The following is an 18005-nucleotide window of genomic DNA, read 5'->3' on the forward strand; positions in this document are numbered from 1 at the left end:
GTAATATCTGTCCTTCTTAGCTAACTAAATTTAGGATTTTTTACAACAGCTATTGATGTCAAGGCATGCATTTTAAACGTTTTTTCTATAAATTAGTCTATAAACCTTTTGAAATTAAAAACATGCTAGTATGGTTGCAAATTGATAATTTATTTGGGGATCTAGAGCCTCTCCTCGTAATTTAAAATATGTAGATGCATCCTGCTTATTTCTTAGAAGCGAATAAATATCAGGCCTGAAAAGAGCACCAGGTCTTGCTATTCCAAATGTGATGCAAGGACCAGCAGCATCAGCATCACGTGGGAGCTTTTTAGAAATACAGGGTCTCAGGCCTTGCCACAGACCTACTGAACCAGAAGATGTGTTAACAAGATTTCTAGGTGACTCACAGTTGCATTAACATTTGAGAAGCACTGCACTAGAGATCATTATTTCACCTCTCATTTTATAAATGGGAAAAACAAGGCCCTGTGTGATGGAACAACTTGGCCATGGCCAAAGGAAATTGAGTATTTTCAATTTAAGAACTTGGTATATTCCAGTCACCTGTATTCTAATAGCAGGAGTAAAGCCAAACATTTTAACTCCGATTAACAAATCTATAATTAATTAGTAAAATGATCTTCCCTTCAAGTTTCTCATTTTGTAGAGCAAGCTGTTTGATTTGGCTGGGGCTCAGGCCAGCATGTTTGTGAATTTCACAATTCACAGATGTTAGACACTCTCCGGCTAAGTAAGGGAAGAGAATGTCAAGTTTTAAATAGCTTCTCCCTTCTATCCTGGCTGAAGCAACAAATAAAATATTTTTGTGAAACACATTTTGAAAACCTGCATTTTTTTAAAGGAAATGTCAAATTTCTCTGGAAAGGACTTTTGACTGGCTCATAACTTTGACTACTGTTGATGTTACCCGTTTGCAGGTGACCCGTGATTAGGGGGTGAGTGGAAGATGTGAACTTGCTGTATTAGTGACGCTTGGGTACACAAACTTTTTTTTTTTTCCTGCTGGAGTCTATTTTAATTTAGCTTCTGAATCATATTTCATTCAACTTCCAAATCCACAAAACCGGGATAGGTTTACAGCCTATATTCAGAAAGGAAATAAATGACTCTGTATGTAGACTTTTCTGATATTATACTCATTTTTGGATATATGAAGAATTTAATGATTTTACTCTAAAGTAGGTCGAGCCAAAGTAAAACCAAAACCAGCAAAACCAATATACATAATAAGAAAGTGAGACAGACCGATAGAGATTGAAGTAAACCAGAATGTTTTCAGTAACAGGCAATTTAAAATAATTTTGTAAGCTTCAATATAGTCTGAAATAATATACTATTATCACTTTAAGAAAATCTTATGCGTGTGTTTGAGGTAGGATATTTAAAAATGAAACATAACTCCATAAAGTTTATTTTCTTTTATTTGGGGCAGGAAAAACTTTTAAAGGATGTGAATGGATACCACTTTCTCTTAGTTGAGACGAAGAGTGAGTTCTAGGTTAAATATAATCAAGGAATTTCCCTGTCTTTGCTATTTGAGATTGTGACCACAACAGGCGGTTGGCTGAAAGGGAGAATGAAGGGGGGGGGGGGGGGGAGGTGGAGATGGAAAAAAAAAAAAAAAAGCAACTCCAGAAGCAGTTACAGAAGTCCTCAAATCAGTATACAGATACAAGGAAACGTTAATTAGCCGGAGCAGGATGGACACTCATCAGCTCAGTTCTGTTATAAAAGTCCAGGCTGCTGAAATTAAACTCTGATGCTGTTCACGCCAGCATCCAATCACCAGAGAGACCAGAAGTTCAGAGATGACTCCAAGTTGCCAACGAGTGTGGCCACTATACCTCCAGGACTCTAAAGCCGTGGTAGACGGGGAAGAACAATTTTAGAGAGGATGCCCAGCTGGTAAGAATCAACTGTTTCTGATGTTTGAGTTACTTGATGAATCTCATTGGCTAAAATCAAGAAACGCTCCGCCTCTTTGCAAATGTGTGTGAAGGGGGAAGTGTCTCAACTTCTATGTCTGATAGCATTTGACCCTATTGCTTTTAGCCTCCTGGCTTTATTATCTATATATACACAGGTATATGTGTAGATGTTCTATAATTGTTCTCCATTGGTTGATTGTCAAAGAGAGTTGAAGGAAATGAATTGTGAAACTTCACGGTGTGCCACCCTACAGTACTGTCCCGACCCCTACATCCAGCGGTGAGTTGAAACGTGACGTAACTTCTATCAAAACTTAATTGGAGTGCCTTGTGTATTATGAGTGTTTCTGCTGTCTACAAAGAGCAACCCCTCCTTGTTTATGAGCACAGTGATATTATTTTGGACTTTCTGTGAACTTAGAGTGGTCTACGGGCATCTTTTCTAATTTTCTTTTTTAGTTCATGTCTGGATCTACAAAGTGACAAAGTTGGAAGACAAGCTTCCTATGGTTTCTTTAAAAAAAAATGATCACACCATGTGCAGAGGTTTAAAATCTGTTATTTGCCTTGCTTAGCACTCACCCACCCAGGAAGAAGAAATTTCATTGGTCCGGGATATAATAATCTATAGACTATCTTCAAGTCAAAATAAACACGGAATAATTTTGATTTATACATTAAAAAATAGATGAATAGCCATTGTTATGCCAACAGATTGTGGCTTGTCATTTTGGCTCTAAGAAATAATGTCTTCTTGATTTGTTTCATAACAAACATCATCTTTTGACAAATCTGACTTTTAAAATTTATGATTGTACTGAATTTTATTTATGTTTATAGGAAGGAACATTTGCCTAGCACTAAGAGGGAATATTAGTGAGTGTGCACGATGTGTGTGTATGTGTTTCAAATTAGAGTTTGCTATTTTTAAACTGGTAAATGAAATCTGAACAGTGTTTTTCCAGTCATAAAGTTATGGGAGATATTTAAGTCATATGTAGCAGTGTGATGTTGTTAATTTAACAGCATGAGATTTGATGTTGGAATTTCATACTTTATTTTATAAGACTAATGAGAGAGGTCCTCTGAGTGTTGAAATGGTGGGGTTCCAAAGGGGTTAACTTGTCAGTCACCACCGAGGCTTATTGGAAGCTCATACCAGAAGTGGAGTGGGCTCTCTGGGCAGGGCTCAGTTACTGTCACATTGCCTAGGCAATTACGGAAGATGTGTGATCTTTTTTCATTAATATGACTTGTCACCAGTAGGACACTAATGTGGATGATGTAGACTTTGTTCCTCTTCCTGTGAGGTTTCTGATGGGCTGTCTGAGGAAGCAGAAACAGAAAAGTAAGGCAGAAAGGTAAATGGTGGAGAAAGAAAAGAGAGGGGAAAAAAGGGGGGGGGGAAGAGAGCGAGAGGGAGCAAGTTTGCAGTCATCCAGGTTGAAATGAGAAATGTGAATCGTGATCTGATTCCTGCCTTGCTCTCTGCCACCAATCACAACGCTAGCAAAAACGAAGGGCTCTGGAGTTTATGTTCTTGGATAACTTGCAAATTAGTTTCATTGGAGTTGGGGGTTGGGTCAAGAAAGAGCAAAACACCCTACGTTTTCGAGTTCTCAAAATTGTTTTCCAGACTCAAAATTTTCTGTTCTACTAAAAATCTTTTGAAGTGGTCTTCTAAGAGCATAGTTCCGATGAAATATTAGCTGTATAATGCCTCCCTTGAGGACATCTCTTTTAAAGTAGGTGCTTGGATCCATCTCAGCTCTAGAAGAAACTTTCTTCTATTGACTAGCAACCCACACGTCAACCCTGTACACCCCTGTCTACAGGCATTTCCAGTGATGGATGAGAGAAGCCTGTAAATATAAATAAATGAGAAAATTGTTTCTCATATTGTCCCCCAAACCTGTTAATTCATGGAACAAAAATCATCTGTTTCTGACACACTGTAAAATTCAAAATACTAATAGTACATTAAAATAGTTTAATAAATTGTGTTCAGCAAGATTGTGTACCGTCCATTTGTAATGAAAACTTAACTTGCAGCTAAATTAAAGAGCAGAGAAATGTTTGTTGCCGAGCCTCTATTCTGTGCAAGGCACTGGAAAGAGCAAAATGAGTAAGATATGGCTATAACGTTCATTTATTTACCTCTGTGGTACTTATATACTTAATAACAGATCTGTTTCCCTCAAATATTTTAACTGTTTTTGTCACGTATTTTAAAGACTGAATTATTACTATTTTCTTGTCCATACTACTTAGTGAAAAATGAGTAGGTGGATTTTTATCATAAGAAATCTACAATATCACGTATTGTCAATGTAAGAGTAATATTCTCTTTAATGCCTAGTGAGTGAATGGGTTTGAGTTGCTTTTTCTTAGCAGACAAACCTTGTAGTTCTCAGTTTACAAAATCTATTTTAAGAAAGACCAAATTTAATCATTCCATAATCATAGTCATCTACATAGTTAAATTTGTCTTTTTTCCTGACCTCGTCTTTAGAAAGAAGTCATGAAAGGAAATTTTCAAAAAAGGAAAGAACAGGATATCTTGTTATTTTTAACTCCAAGCTACCTTAATGCATGGTTTCCTTTTATCACAGAATAGAATAAATGAGAGACGCTATTATCATTTATTACTGAATGTTAATGCCATTCCCAAAAAGCCAATTTCAAAGTTCTATGATAATTATTCTCTCAATTAAAATTGAGATTTCACCCTCTGGTTTTTTTTTCTTTGCACTTAAACGTATTGACATGCAATACATTTAGCTGTGCTCCAGTGTTGATGCTAATTTACTTTAGTCTCTGCAAAAACTTTTCTGATAATCAAAAGGGCATGAAAACTTTAGGGCTAAAATTTCCCCCTTTGATGATATTGACCATTACAAAGAAGAAAAGGTGGGGAAAAACAAGGCTTGTCCTTTTATTGCTAACTTGATTTTAACAAAAATGTCGAACCATAGGTGAAATGCTATGCCAGATCAATAAAGAAGAGCGAATGGGTAGATTACCTTTTCCTTAAAAATGAAAACTGTAAACAGTGAGCTCTGTTTATTTTTTATTAGGTAAAAAATCAAAATGAATCTAAAATGTAGCATTTTACAATCTAAATCTCCGTTAGTTTATTGTTGGGTAATAATTCGGGCCTTCTTTCACCCTTTAGTTTTTAGAATTGCCAACAGTTTTTTTAAAATAGATTTCTAAACTGAGTAATTCTAAAAGACAGATTAAATCCTTTCAAAATGTAATTTTGAAAATAAACCAGTTGAAGTGATAAATATGAATCAAGATCAAATTTTGAAATAATATGATAGCTGAGGGCTAAAAATAAGAGGAAACGCAACCGGTTATGATTCAAGCCATTTGCGAGGTGATTTTGTATCATTTTTGCCGGTCACCCTCTACTCAAAAAAGTCCAAAGTGCTAACATGGTATATGGATGAGTAAGAAGCATTTCCTGTGCAAATTGCATATTGATTGTGAATTTTATGCTTTACTAGTTAAAAGGTCTTAAGTACGTTTTCTAAATATATCCCAAAGGGAAGTGTGATGACAGAGAACTTCTACGGGAACATCATTTCGTTTATGACAGAATATCACAAAAGGGCAGATGCAGCTCTGTGTTGGGTGTCCTTCACCTGCCTCTCCACATGCATCCTCCATTCTTCTTCTTGTTCTGTACCTTAGGAAGCTGGCTCCTACAGACTACACTGACACTTCCTTTCTCCTCTGGTTTCCTCTTGGGTTAGAAGCACGGAAGGAGATGTGATGAGCACTGGGTGTTATATGCAACTAATGAATCATTGAACATTATATCAAAAACTAATGATGTACTCTATGTTGGCTAATTGAATTTAAATTCAAAAAAGGAAGTGCGTAAGGTGGGAAATTAGGGTACATGTTTCCCTGGCCAATTCCCCGTTGGGTTTTCTATTAAAGGCTGCAGGTCCTGTCAGACAGCACCTTGCCATAGGTCCGTGTGTCTACCCTCCCTCTCTTTCCTGCATAGAAATGGTAAGCATTCCCAGCCACTACTAACTCCAAAGAGCCATATCCTATCCTTTATGCCTTGGCAAACAGTCCCTTCATTAAACTCTCTACAATCACTCTTTTTTCAAGTGCTCTTATTCCTGTCAGGATCATGGCAAGTACAAAGATAAAATATATGCCCACAGTGTTGTCTATGCACAAAGTCTTCCAAAATTGATATAACATATAATGATACAACTTCTGATGTGACATAAAGGATGTATCCATTCACTGCAGTGAGCAAACCAGCTTTTAGTAAGGCTAATCCATTCATTTTAGCCATCTCCATAGTCACTGTTTCTCTGTCTATAACAACCCAACACGCTACAGTCTGTGTGTGTTGTACTTGGATTGAAGCAAGGCAGAAGGCAGGAAGAACTGGTTCATAAAGAAATATGAAAGTACAATTTATCAACGGGGACTAATGTATCCATCAGTTGTAACCAAGGGGGAGAAATCCTGCTTCAAACCCTTACAATTTTCACAAGAATAAATTCTAAAAGACCTTTATGATCATTTGTGGTTAGTCCAAAGTATGATGTATTAGAATTCTAGATGCTACTCCTGGGCTGTAAGTGCATTTAAATGGCAGGGAGGCAGGGGAGTGCGTTAGCTGAATGCACATAGAACTTGTCAAAAGGTCTGAATAATAGTCTTAATTCCACCACTAACTGATTACATGACCTTCATGAAATCATTTAAGCTATTTAAATAAAAGTTTCCTCATAAAGTAATTAGGGATTACAGCCTCTGATCTACTCTTCACAGTTGGGACGTGGAGAATTGTATATGAATCCAACAGATCTCTGAAATGCATTGCTTTAGTGTATTCCTCAGTTTTACTACTGTGTGTGCAGCACACCAGCATACTGGGGATTCGTTTCCAGCGAGGATCGTGTCCTCATGTGGACATACCTTAAGTTCCATTTTGCTTGATATCATCTTTAAATTAAGAGCAATTATGGGTCTTGGTATGATCTTGGCTTGTCTCTGTCCATGTTTATACTTCACAATTCAGATTGAGTAATCTGAATCCCAGAGGGTTTAAGTGATTTTCCCCAAATCACAGAACAAAACAGTAGCAGAACCAGATCTAGAATTTAAGTCTCATGATCCAGTTCAATATTATTTCTACCACAGAATATATTATCATTTTATTAGAACTGTATAGACCTTTACCATTGACGAAGTATTTCCCAGTCCTTTATGTATCGGATCCACCTGGGAGGTAGGCAGGTGTCGTAGGCAGAATAATGACCTCTAAAGATGACCAGGTCCTCATCTTCAGAACCTGTGATATGTGCTCTTACTCAGGCTTCAGATGGAATTAAGGCTGTTGATCAGATGATCTTAAAATAGGTAGATTATTTTGGATTACCCTTGTGAGTTCAATGTAATCGTGAGAGTCCTTAAAAGTGAAAGTTGAAGGGAAAAAAAGAGGCAGGGATGTGATGTGAGAAACGACTCAACAGATTTTGAAGTTGGAAGGGGAGCATGAGCCAAGCAAGGCTGGCACCTCTAGACACTGGAAAAGGCGAGATAACAGATTTTCCCCCACAGCCTGCAGGAGGAATGCAGCCCTGCCAACACCTTGATTTCAGTCCAGTGAGACCTGCATCAGGCTTCTGACCTACAGAACTCTAAGATAATGCATTTGTATTGGCTTAAGCCACTCATTACGGCAGCGGTAGGAAACTAATTCACCAGGCAAAGGATTTTTATGCCCAAATTGTAAACATGAAAACTAAAACTATGTTTTGTTTTGATTTGTTTAACTAAAGGATTCCAGGAACTTTCTTTATTTTTTATTTCTTGGTGCTGAGTGGAAATAGCAGAGATATAAGATATAATCCTAGACTCAAGGAATCCAAATATTAGAATCAAATATAGAAATCCTATAACAAGGTGCAAGGAAGGGTAGGGAGAGGCATGCTTGCTGACGACTGCAAGTGCAGATCACCCACCCTGGAGGCCGCAAGTTGGAAGGGTGATTTTTATTAGTGGCATCTGTCAACGTTCCTCGACATGCATGGGGGTATATTTCTTTTTTTATATATATTTTGTTTATTTATTTGACACACAGAGAGAGAGAACAAGCAGGGGGAACAGCGGAGGGACAGGGAGAAGCAGGCTGTCTGCTGAGCAAGGAGCCCCGATGTGGGGCTTGATCCCAGAATCCTGGGATCATGACCTGAGCCAAAGGCAGATGCTTAACCAATTGAGTCATCCAGGTGCCCTGGAGGTACATTTCTATTCAAATCATAGATGGTAACTGAAGCCCAAAATTGTAATGCCCAACTTCAGGTTCAGGAAAACACGGTAACATTCATTTTCACCTTTGATGTTGTCAAGAATTACGAGAGATATTACATCCACAGCCTGAGACCATGATTAGATAAGTCTCGGTGGAGCCTTGGGATTGCAGTGTAAATGAAAACCATTTCGATTCATGTCGTTCTCAGGCCACTACTGAAAACACAGCTCTAGACCTTCTGATGCTGTAGTTTCCCAGTTAATTTTCGGTTTACAATTGCATTGCTACCTTTCTCTGGGAAATGGAGGGTGAGGGGAAGGAATGCAAAACTAGCATTTTTTTTTTATCAACCTCCGCAGAGCATTCATTTGTTTGCACAGTCCATTTTGAGACCACTACAGTGAGGCAAACTTGGACCCAGGGTCTCAATAGAAGCTTCTAAAAAGGTACCCAATGATATGAACAACAGATACATGCCTTCCTAAAGGGAGACTTCAAGTTCTCACTTTACTTAAGAGCCAAATGGATTGTGAGATTAAAGTGGCAATTTTCAATCTGTTTCAAGTCAAGAGAGCCAAGTTTCTGATTAGCTGTTTTGCAGCTCAAATTTGTCCTGACAGAGTTCCTATCTCCTTTAAATAACTCGCCAGGAACAGTCCTCAAGCAACAAGTGATGGATGGATAAAGCACTATAATTATGATCAAAGTCCAAAGACTTCAGTCTATGTAATTACGCACTTCCCAACCTCTGAAAGTCACTTTGTTCCGTTTAAAATAGGATGAGAAATGGACATAAGGTGATGTGTACTTATTGGTTAGTCAGGGTTTTGGAAATGACAGTTATTAACATGTCGGTTTTACCTTAAGCCATAATATTTCGGGGATAATTTAAATGGAGAGAATTAATCGTCACTCTGTTCTTATTGTTTGCCTTCTAGTCTCCCTTTATATCTGAGTCTTTATTACGAATTAGCCTCTAAGTTCAGAAATTGTTAAGGTAAAAGAAAAATGTTGTAAGGCTCAAAATCCCCTTGCCACTTTCAAATTTCCAGTACCTTTTTCTCTTTTTCAAATGAGCAAGCTTAATTTGTCAAGTTGAACAGAAAACACCCTTTCTCACTTTCCATGAACTTGGTTAGCTCTTTCATAATTGAGGGGAAAACCAGCATCACAATAATGTTAAAACTGATAAAGCATTTTGACTCAAGAAGTACAGAATTGGATGCTGGTGTGATAATTTAATCAACCACATGGTTACCTAGGGTGAATTTTTAATGTAAGCTTTTTTTACAAATGGTGGTATAGATTGAGTTAAATAATAGAAAACACACAAATTCATGAGAGGGATAACATGCAACAGACTGCCTTCTGAAGTTAAATATGTTATACCTTAAGATTTTAACTGCATTAACCTGCTTGCCCTAACATATCCTGACATTTCATTACAGCTTCCTCAAAAATTCCAAGCTCTACAGGGGCACCTGGGTGGCTCAGTTGGTTAAGCATCGGACTCTTGATTTCAGCTCAGGTCATGATCTCAGGGTCGTGAGATTGAGCTCTGTGCTGGGCATGCAGCCTGCTTAAGATTTTCCCTCTCCCTCTGCCCCTCTCCTCCTTCCTCTTAAAGAAATACCAAGCCTTACATATTTTATCTGAAATTCGTCATTAGTTTTCCTTCTTTTTTTTTTCTGGTTCAGCCAAACTTTCATCTTTATGCTTGAATTTAATAATGTCATTTACTTCTTAACTACATAAATAAAATATAGTATATTTATCAAAGTTTTCATTGAGAAAAATATCTTCCAACTTTTCCATAATATTGCAACCTCCTCCAAATAAGAAGTGCTAATAAGATGTGTTTCCATTTTATTTTCTCTTTCACATTTTTGTTATCTCAGCAAATGAATGAAAACTTTCTGCTAGACAGGGTTTTCAAACTAAATTTTGAGCAATCTAAACACTTCCAGTCAAAATGAATTTTTTCAGCATCTTTATTGATACTCTCTAGTGTTATAAATCTTTGCACCTGTGTCAGTGATTTTTAAGTATCCTGTAGAAGTTGATGTGGATCTAATTGAGATTTCTTCGCGAAAACTTGGCATATTAATAAAGTCCTTATCTTTCAAGTTAGTGCTGGTGAATGTAGGCCATCCTACGTATCGCATGTGCACTGACATGCTTTCTGCAAAATCTCATGTAGAATCAAGTTTTCTCCCTGAGCAGAAGCCTTCAGTGTTGTCCTCCCTATGAATTCACTACCAGCCCTTCGATCTGGGCTTCTATGTACCACCTTATCTTCCGTATGTACAACTATATACAATTTTATCTCTCATTCTTGAATCCTTCAAAGCAATAAAGTAGAAAGCTTGTTATTTTGTTGGTTTGTTTGTTTTCCCCCCCTCTCTGCTTTTCTTCTTCCTTCCTTCTTTTTTCTTTCACAGAAGCTCTCTATTTCTCTGCTTCTAGGGAAGACAGAATATATATGAAAAAGCTAAAAATATCACAAAACACTTTTTTTTTAAACCAGTCTAAGCGTTCCTCTGCAAAAGTGAAATTGGGGCATTTTGTAAACAAAAAAATAAGTAATTATGACAATAACATATCCAAAATAAAAATACATGAAACTGACATATAATTTGGGATTTTATAAAAAATTGATTTTTTTTTTTTAGTATGTAGTTTATCCGAGTTGCTAAGCACGTTTTTAAAGGAGCTTTGTAAATTAGCTAATATTAAAATAAATTGATAAATACTTCTGGTTTGGGTGACTGGGAATAGAGAGAGAAAAAGGATAATGCTTTAAATAGTTCAACATTGTAAACTATAAAACTATTCAATAGTGTTCAGTAAATATTTAATAAATCTTAGATTTTAGATATATGATAAGTAATTTGAAAATTCAGAGGCTTTTAGTACTGTTTTTACTGTAGCAAAACTGGTTCTAGAATCATCTGAATTAAGTGTGAGGTTAAGAACGATCATTGAAACTCAGGAGGAAACATAAACATTAGAACACTTTAGGTATTCTCAGATGAAACATTCAGATAAAGGTACTTGGGACTTGATATTAATGATATAAAAAATTGTTTATTAGACAAATAACATGTTTCCAACAATAATGGAAGCCAACAAGGAAAAATATAGTAAGACAGTTGTTTTTTGGTCTCTAATTTTTTATACATGGAAGTTATAATAAAATAATAAATGCTTTATTCACTATATAAATTATATCATAACTTTCAATTTGTCATGTATTTTTGCACTTAACATAAGTAACTGCCTAAGGATCTCATTGGCAACTTAATGTTTTTATTTCCTTTATTGAGCATTTAGGTTGATTATAATTTTTATTAAAGTTTTCTTAAAAGATTTATTTATTTGAGAGAGAGAGAGTGAGAGAGAGAGCATGTGAGGGTGGAGGGGAGTGACAGAAGGAGCAGGAGAGAGAATCCTAAGCAGACTCCATGCTGAGCATGGCACCCTACTCAGGGTTTAATCCCATGACCCCAAGATCACTACCTGAGCTGAAACCAAGAGTCAGACGCTCAATCAACTGTGTCACCCAGGGTCCTGGGATCGAGCCCCACATTGGGCTCCCTGCTCTGCTTCTTCCTCTCCCACTCCCCCTGCTTGTGTTCCCTCTCTTGCTGGCTGTCTCTCTCTCTCTGTCAAATAAATAAAATCTTTTTTAAAAAATTAAAATATAATATATCACCTTTCTTTTGAGTTATTTCCTTGGGATCATTCCTTGGAACAAATATTTAAGGAAAACAAACTAATACAGGTTCAATCCATACAAAGTGCCATGTAATTTATCTGCATTATTTCATGTAATACATTTTTTTGAGGAAAGTAATATCCCAGTTTGCAGACAAGGGAAAAATGCTCAGAGAGATAACTAATTGACCATGTGACTTTACTGGAAGTAAGTGGAAGGACCTCTTTGTATTTTCATTCTCATCTGAGTCAGAATTTGAAACCAGGACTATCTGATCTGAAGACTTTGGTGCTTCCCCCACAATATGCTGCCATCTAAGAAATGAGAGGGTTGACACATAAAGGGCGATATAATTTTTCAAGTTTCTGGAAAACATTACTATTTAAAAGGACATGCCAATGTGTTTTGCCAGAGTCCCAGCTTTTACTATTACTATTTTTAAATTTTGCTAATTCGATGGATATAAAATGATGTGGTTTTAATGAGCACTTATTTATTAAGTAGGGCAATGACAGAAACCATAATGACGAATTTTTAAAGATCTCAACTTTTGATACTGTATTTTTAGAAAATGAGGGTGAGACATAAGGCTGCTGAGTATGTAATATTTATTGAATTCCTACTATATCCCAGAAACTATTCTATTTAATTTTATACATTTAATCCTCAAACCACCTTAAGATTTACTAGTATTAACTGCTAACCAAATAGGTAGTATAATGTTTAAGAGACTGGATTTTGGGGTTGTGTGCCTTGGTGCAGATTCTCACTCTGCCAATTGTTAGATCTCCTAACTTAATCTCTGTGTCTGTTCCCTCATGCATAGCAGCCTCTACCTGACTGGGGTTGCTATGAGAATTAAATGAGTTAATTGTGTAAATGGCTTAAGATAGCATCTGGCCCATAATAAGCTCTCTATGGGCCATCGATCTTATTTTTCAGATTGCATAAATGAAGAAATTGAGGCACAAAGTAACTTGTCCAGGTTGAAAACAGCTAGACACTGGTGGAGATGAGTTGGGTCCTGATTTCTACAATTTTTTTTTTTTAATGGTCAGTGTCTTAGTTAACACTCAGTCAGTTTTGTGGAGGACTGGTTTTTGCCATAAATTTTGTCTTTTTTATGCTTAGAGACCATAAAACCATTTAACATTCTAGAAAAACAGTCTAAATCTGAAGAGGGAAAATGTTACCAAGCATCTTTCGTACCATAAATACAACCGTAGAGAGCCCAATTTGAGAACAAAGTGTCCTACAAATGCATGGTACATAAATGAATGAGTGAATGAAACTTTGGCTTACCACGAATGTGTTATGTTCCTCTCTTATATACCATAGAAATTTATTTTTATCTTATAGTATTTATATTTGCTTAAATGACTAAGCTCTTAATTATTTCTGAGGACCTTGAGTCCTGTACGTAGTAGGTATTCAATAATTACTTAACTCCATTGAAATGTTTTTGCTCTATATTTGTATACTTTTGTGCCCTCCCCCTCACTCCTGATCTGCCTTTCCCTTCCTTGATACGTGGTTTTAGACCAAGTGAGGACCAAATAGAAGACGTAGGCAGGTGGGAACGCAACCTATTGGAGTTTTTCTCCTTTTAACAGAAATAAATCTTGGCCAAAAAGTTGAAAAAGTGAGAAAAGCAAGTGAATCGGGTTTGAGACTAGCAATGTGTGCTGGCCACACCCATAATTTACTCCCTGACAAAATGGTTTTGTTCTCACACTGTTTGACATGACGACTGCGTGTAGGGCAGATGCTGCTAGAACCCAGAGGCAGCTTGGGTCTGAAACAGGCTTCTCTAGTCACAAGGGAGTGCCATGATTTTCATTGCTCAAGAATTCTGTTCAGTCTCCACCAAGGAGAACCCTGAAATGAAACTGTCAGGCTGGGTAACTAATGCTACTCCTGGCAACAGCAGCTTATGGATCCTTTTCATTGAACGGAGACAGACTATAAATAATTGCATTTGTCTGGCACTTTGTCACTTCCAAGAACTCCAGGAGTCCTAACAAAGAGACACAAATGTTCCACCCCAGCTTGCAGGTGATAGTTTTTAATACACAAAGAGGTGGGTCACTATAAACAGCAATCTAAATGCTGATGTGGTTCTCCAATATCAGATTCTCGGCTAAAAATGACTGTTTTGTTATTTTGGGCTTTTTCTTAATTAGTCACACCCTAAAAATTAGGTCATTGCTGGGGCATAAAAGTTTTCTAAAAATGGGAGTATCGGTGCTAAGACCATGACTGGTTCAGATGTCTATGTTCTATGATGAGTAGTTAACCGAAGATACTAAACATAACCGATAATTTCAACAACCTCTCTCTTAGAGGGTACTACTTAACAGGTTCTCCTCTGGTGGCTTCTGTAGTCACGCAAAACAATCCAGAGGGCTGATGGAGAGAAATGATTCATTATGTTCACCTGGAAAGTCATTACAAAGACACACGTGGCTTGCTGTCAGAAAGCTGGCCTCCCTTTAACCATCATCCTCTTATAACGTACAGCTACCCGGGCAGCATGCATGCAGCCCCCCTAGGAAAGTAGAAGCCAAATGAGGGGGTCATTGTCATAAAAAAAAAAGCCTCTGTCCTTCCTCTACTCCCAAGAATGGAAAAATTAACACTAAAAATCATGAATTTCCAAATAAGTGGACTAAAGAATATGCATGAGTTTTGAAGATATTGCTATTTATTTCATTTGCAATGAAAATAGTGCTTCTTTTAATTTTTATTTAAATTTAAATTCCAGTTAATGAACATATAGCATAATGTTTCAATTGCACAGTATAATGATTCGACACTTCCATATACCACCGCTGCTCATCACCAGAAGTGCACTCCTTAATCCCCATCGCCTGTTTAACCCATCCTCCAACCCTCCCATCTGGCGACCATCAGTTTTCAGTTTGTTCTCTATAGTTAAGAGCCCATTTCTTGGTTTGCTTCTCTCCCTCTTTCTTTCCTTTTGCTTGTTGGTTTTGGTTCTTAAAGTCCACTCATGAGTGAAATCATGTGGTATTTGTTTTCTCTGACTGACTTATTTCACTTAGCGTAATATGCTCTAGCTCCATCCATGTCATTGCAAATGGCAAGAGTCATTCTTATTATGGGCAAGTAATATTCCACATCTTCATGTCTAAAAACAACAACACAAGAAACAACAGGTATTGGCAAGGATGCAGAGAAAGGGGAACCCTCTTGCATTGTTGATGGGAATGCCAACTGGTGTAGCCACTCTAAAAAACAGTATGGAGATTCCTCAAAAAGTTAAAAATAAAACTACCCTATGATCCAGCAGTTGCACTACTAGGTATTTACCAAAATAATACAAAAATACTAATTCAAAGGAATACATGCACCCTGATCATTTGTAGCAGCATTATCTGCAATAGCCAGATTATGGAAACAGCCCAAGTGTCCAGCAGCTGATGAATGAATACAAAATATCACTTCTTTTAAAGAAATCAATATTAAGACCCGATGAGATCACCCGCATGTCATAATTAAGATGCTTACAAATTTCTGCATGCAAAGATTAAATGACTAATTTCAAAGTTCTCTTATAATAGTATTTCTTCAAAGGTATATTATTATAATATGCGCCTCAGTGGGAATACATAATTCTATAATTTTAAGTAAAATGTATCGATAGCATAGTTTCAATTTTTTATGCATCCGTATGTTCATTGCAGCATCATTCACAATATCAGCAGTTTCAAAATTTTAAGGGGAAAAAAAGGTGAGAGCAGGGAAGAGAGGAAGAGGAAAAAACGTCTTTCAATGACTGTGTGATCAAATGTCATGTCCTCTTATGTAATTGTAACCTGACTCCTTTCCCTTCATCCCCTTCAACAGAGTGAGTCCCCAGTTCCTTACTACGCTGTTTGTCCATGTAATTCCTCCTTTCAAAACACTATTTTGTTTACTTGTTATATGTATTGTTTATTTGTCCACAGTACAAGTCGAACTCCATAAAGGCAGGATATTTGTCTCATTTGTGGCCTGATTTATCCCAAACACCTAGAACAGGACTAGACACATGTGGGTGTTCAGTAACTTACTTGTGGCTGATGAGTTATGGAGAAAGAGCTAATACAAATTCCTTAGTCACTATTACTTATATTGTTTTTCCTGATAAGATATATTTCTTAAAAATGAGTGAAAAAATCATACTGGAAAAAGTTTCTCTTTCATCAGGGAAATAAGGCTTGAAATGGTTGGGTAATTAAGCCAACATCACAGAGCTGGTCAGCAGAGGAATCAGGACTCACAGTCACCATTACTCACAATACATTGTTTCTCTTGCTAAACTTGGCCACCTGTCCTGTTCGTAAGCTTGGGCATCTTATTTGTCCAAATCCCTCACAGTTGTTCAGGGCTTCATTATGTAAAACCCTTTCACATATAGGATTTGAGCCACAGAGCTATTATTTCCATTTTATAGATAAATAACCTGAAGGTAGAGAGCCAGTAACGTGACGAACGTCACACAGATGCCTAGTTGGAGGCAAAGGTAGAATCCTGGATTCTAATCAAATAGGCTTTTTGTTACTACATATTTTTCTCTTGCAACTGTTAATTTACAAAATGTACCGAATACCATTTATGTGCCAAGCCCTATTTCACAGAGTGGTGAGTAAAAACTTGTCGCTGTTATCATGGAACTTATATCTTCAGCCCACAAATCAACACATGATATGTTGAGTGGTAGCAATTCTCTGTATAAAAGTGAGTCAAGGTAAAGGATATAGAGAGAGAATGAGAGGTTTGGAAGAAGTACTATATTAAACGGATGGCCATCTTTAAATCCTCTTAGATGAAGTGACATTTGAGTGGAGATCTGAAAGGAACACGAAGGGAATCTGGGCGAGAAAGAGAATCCCAGGCAGGGAGTGCATGGAGATCAGAGTGACTGGAACAGAGTGAGCAAAAGCAGAGTTAGGAGGCGAGACCAATTGTCAGAGAGCTGGACTGCAGAAGGTAGATGTAAAGAAGGATTGATATTTCTCTCATAAGGATTTTATTTTTTCTTACATTTTAAAGAAACATTTTGGCTGTGTGCTCTGTGGGTAGAAGACTATAGAGACCAAGTCTAGGGGCTTTTGTTCCAGATGAGAGTTGGTGGTGCTTTGTACTAAGGTGGTAAATAGTGGTGGTATCAAGGACGTATTTCAAAAGATGACCAATACAATTGTTCAAGTTTACAGATGGACCCTATTTGGGGCTTGGCTGTCATCTGTAAAAGGGCATTTCATTTCCACAGCACGGCCTTACCTGAGTGAGTGTACGCCCATTCAAAGCTAGTTCTCAACCTTGAAAGCTTAGAAACCTGATGTTTCAGCACAAGATCAATTTCTTGGTTAACTAAATACTCTGAGGTTGATACATGAAAATGAGAAAGTCAATGTGTTAACTCTTATAAGAAGACCGTCTTATATTATGACTGTCTTGAATAAGCTTCTGTTGACTGATAAGCCTATTCTTTTCCTTCAGACTTACTGTAGGAGATAGCAAATTAGATTCAGAATGTTGCTAGATGAATATGGAATGGAGGTGAATGGATAATTTGTTAACCCGATCAATCCATCTCCATATAACTAACTCCATAAAGATACACACTGAAAGGAACATATAAATACTCATTCTTGGGCCAGACTATACAGGTGTCAGAACAGAGCCAGAGACCCAACAGAGTGTACCTCTCTTCGTATTCCTCAGACCTGACCAAGGACCAAGAAATTCTCCACAGCACTCTGACTAGCAGGTTCTTCCTTTAGAGATGTTAATATGCTTGACTGAAGTTAACTCTAGTTTTGGCCTGAGATCATTTCTCTTTGGTAGCTTTGCCAATGAGATCCACTATATTTTTGCTTTACTTACAAAAGGCGATGAATCTTATATCTCAGTTTCTAACTTGTCCCTAATACACATAACTATTATGAACTATCTTCCATAATTGTCGTAAAATTCTGCTCAGTAGTTATCTCCTAAATTTAGACTGAATTAAAACAAGTACCGTCATCTTTTTAAATCAGGGTACCTGCTG

The 18005-nt window shown here is 37.1% G+C and overlaps 1 protein-coding gene across 4 annotated transcripts in view; it reads left to right on the top strand.

Annotated features, from left to right (window-relative positions):
• The first annotated feature begins 1648 nt into the window (after positions 1-1648).
• Positions 1649-18005, top strand: part of TP63 (tumor protein p63) — a 222124-nt gene continuing 205767 nt past the window's right edge. The window contains exon 1 of one of the 4 annotated variants that reach the window (XM_087861513.1): positions 1649-1908. In XM_087861513.1, coding sequence (XP_087717639.1) covers positions 1898-1908 — 11 coding nt within the window. In that variant the 5' untranslated portion in view covers positions 1649-1897. Of the gene's footprint in view, positions 1909-1942; positions 2212-18005 lie in introns of those variants that run through there. The other 3 variants (XM_045811257.2, XM_045811256.2, XM_045811254.2) reach the window with 3 other exon arrangements.

Source organism: Ursus americanus, chromosome 4 (assembly GCF_024610735.1).
Source record: "Ursus americanus isolate L20-20 chromosome 4, mUrsAme1.1.p, whole genome shotgun sequence".
Lineage (NCBI taxonomy): Eukaryota > Metazoa > Chordata > Mammalia > Carnivora > Ursidae > Ursus > Ursus americanus.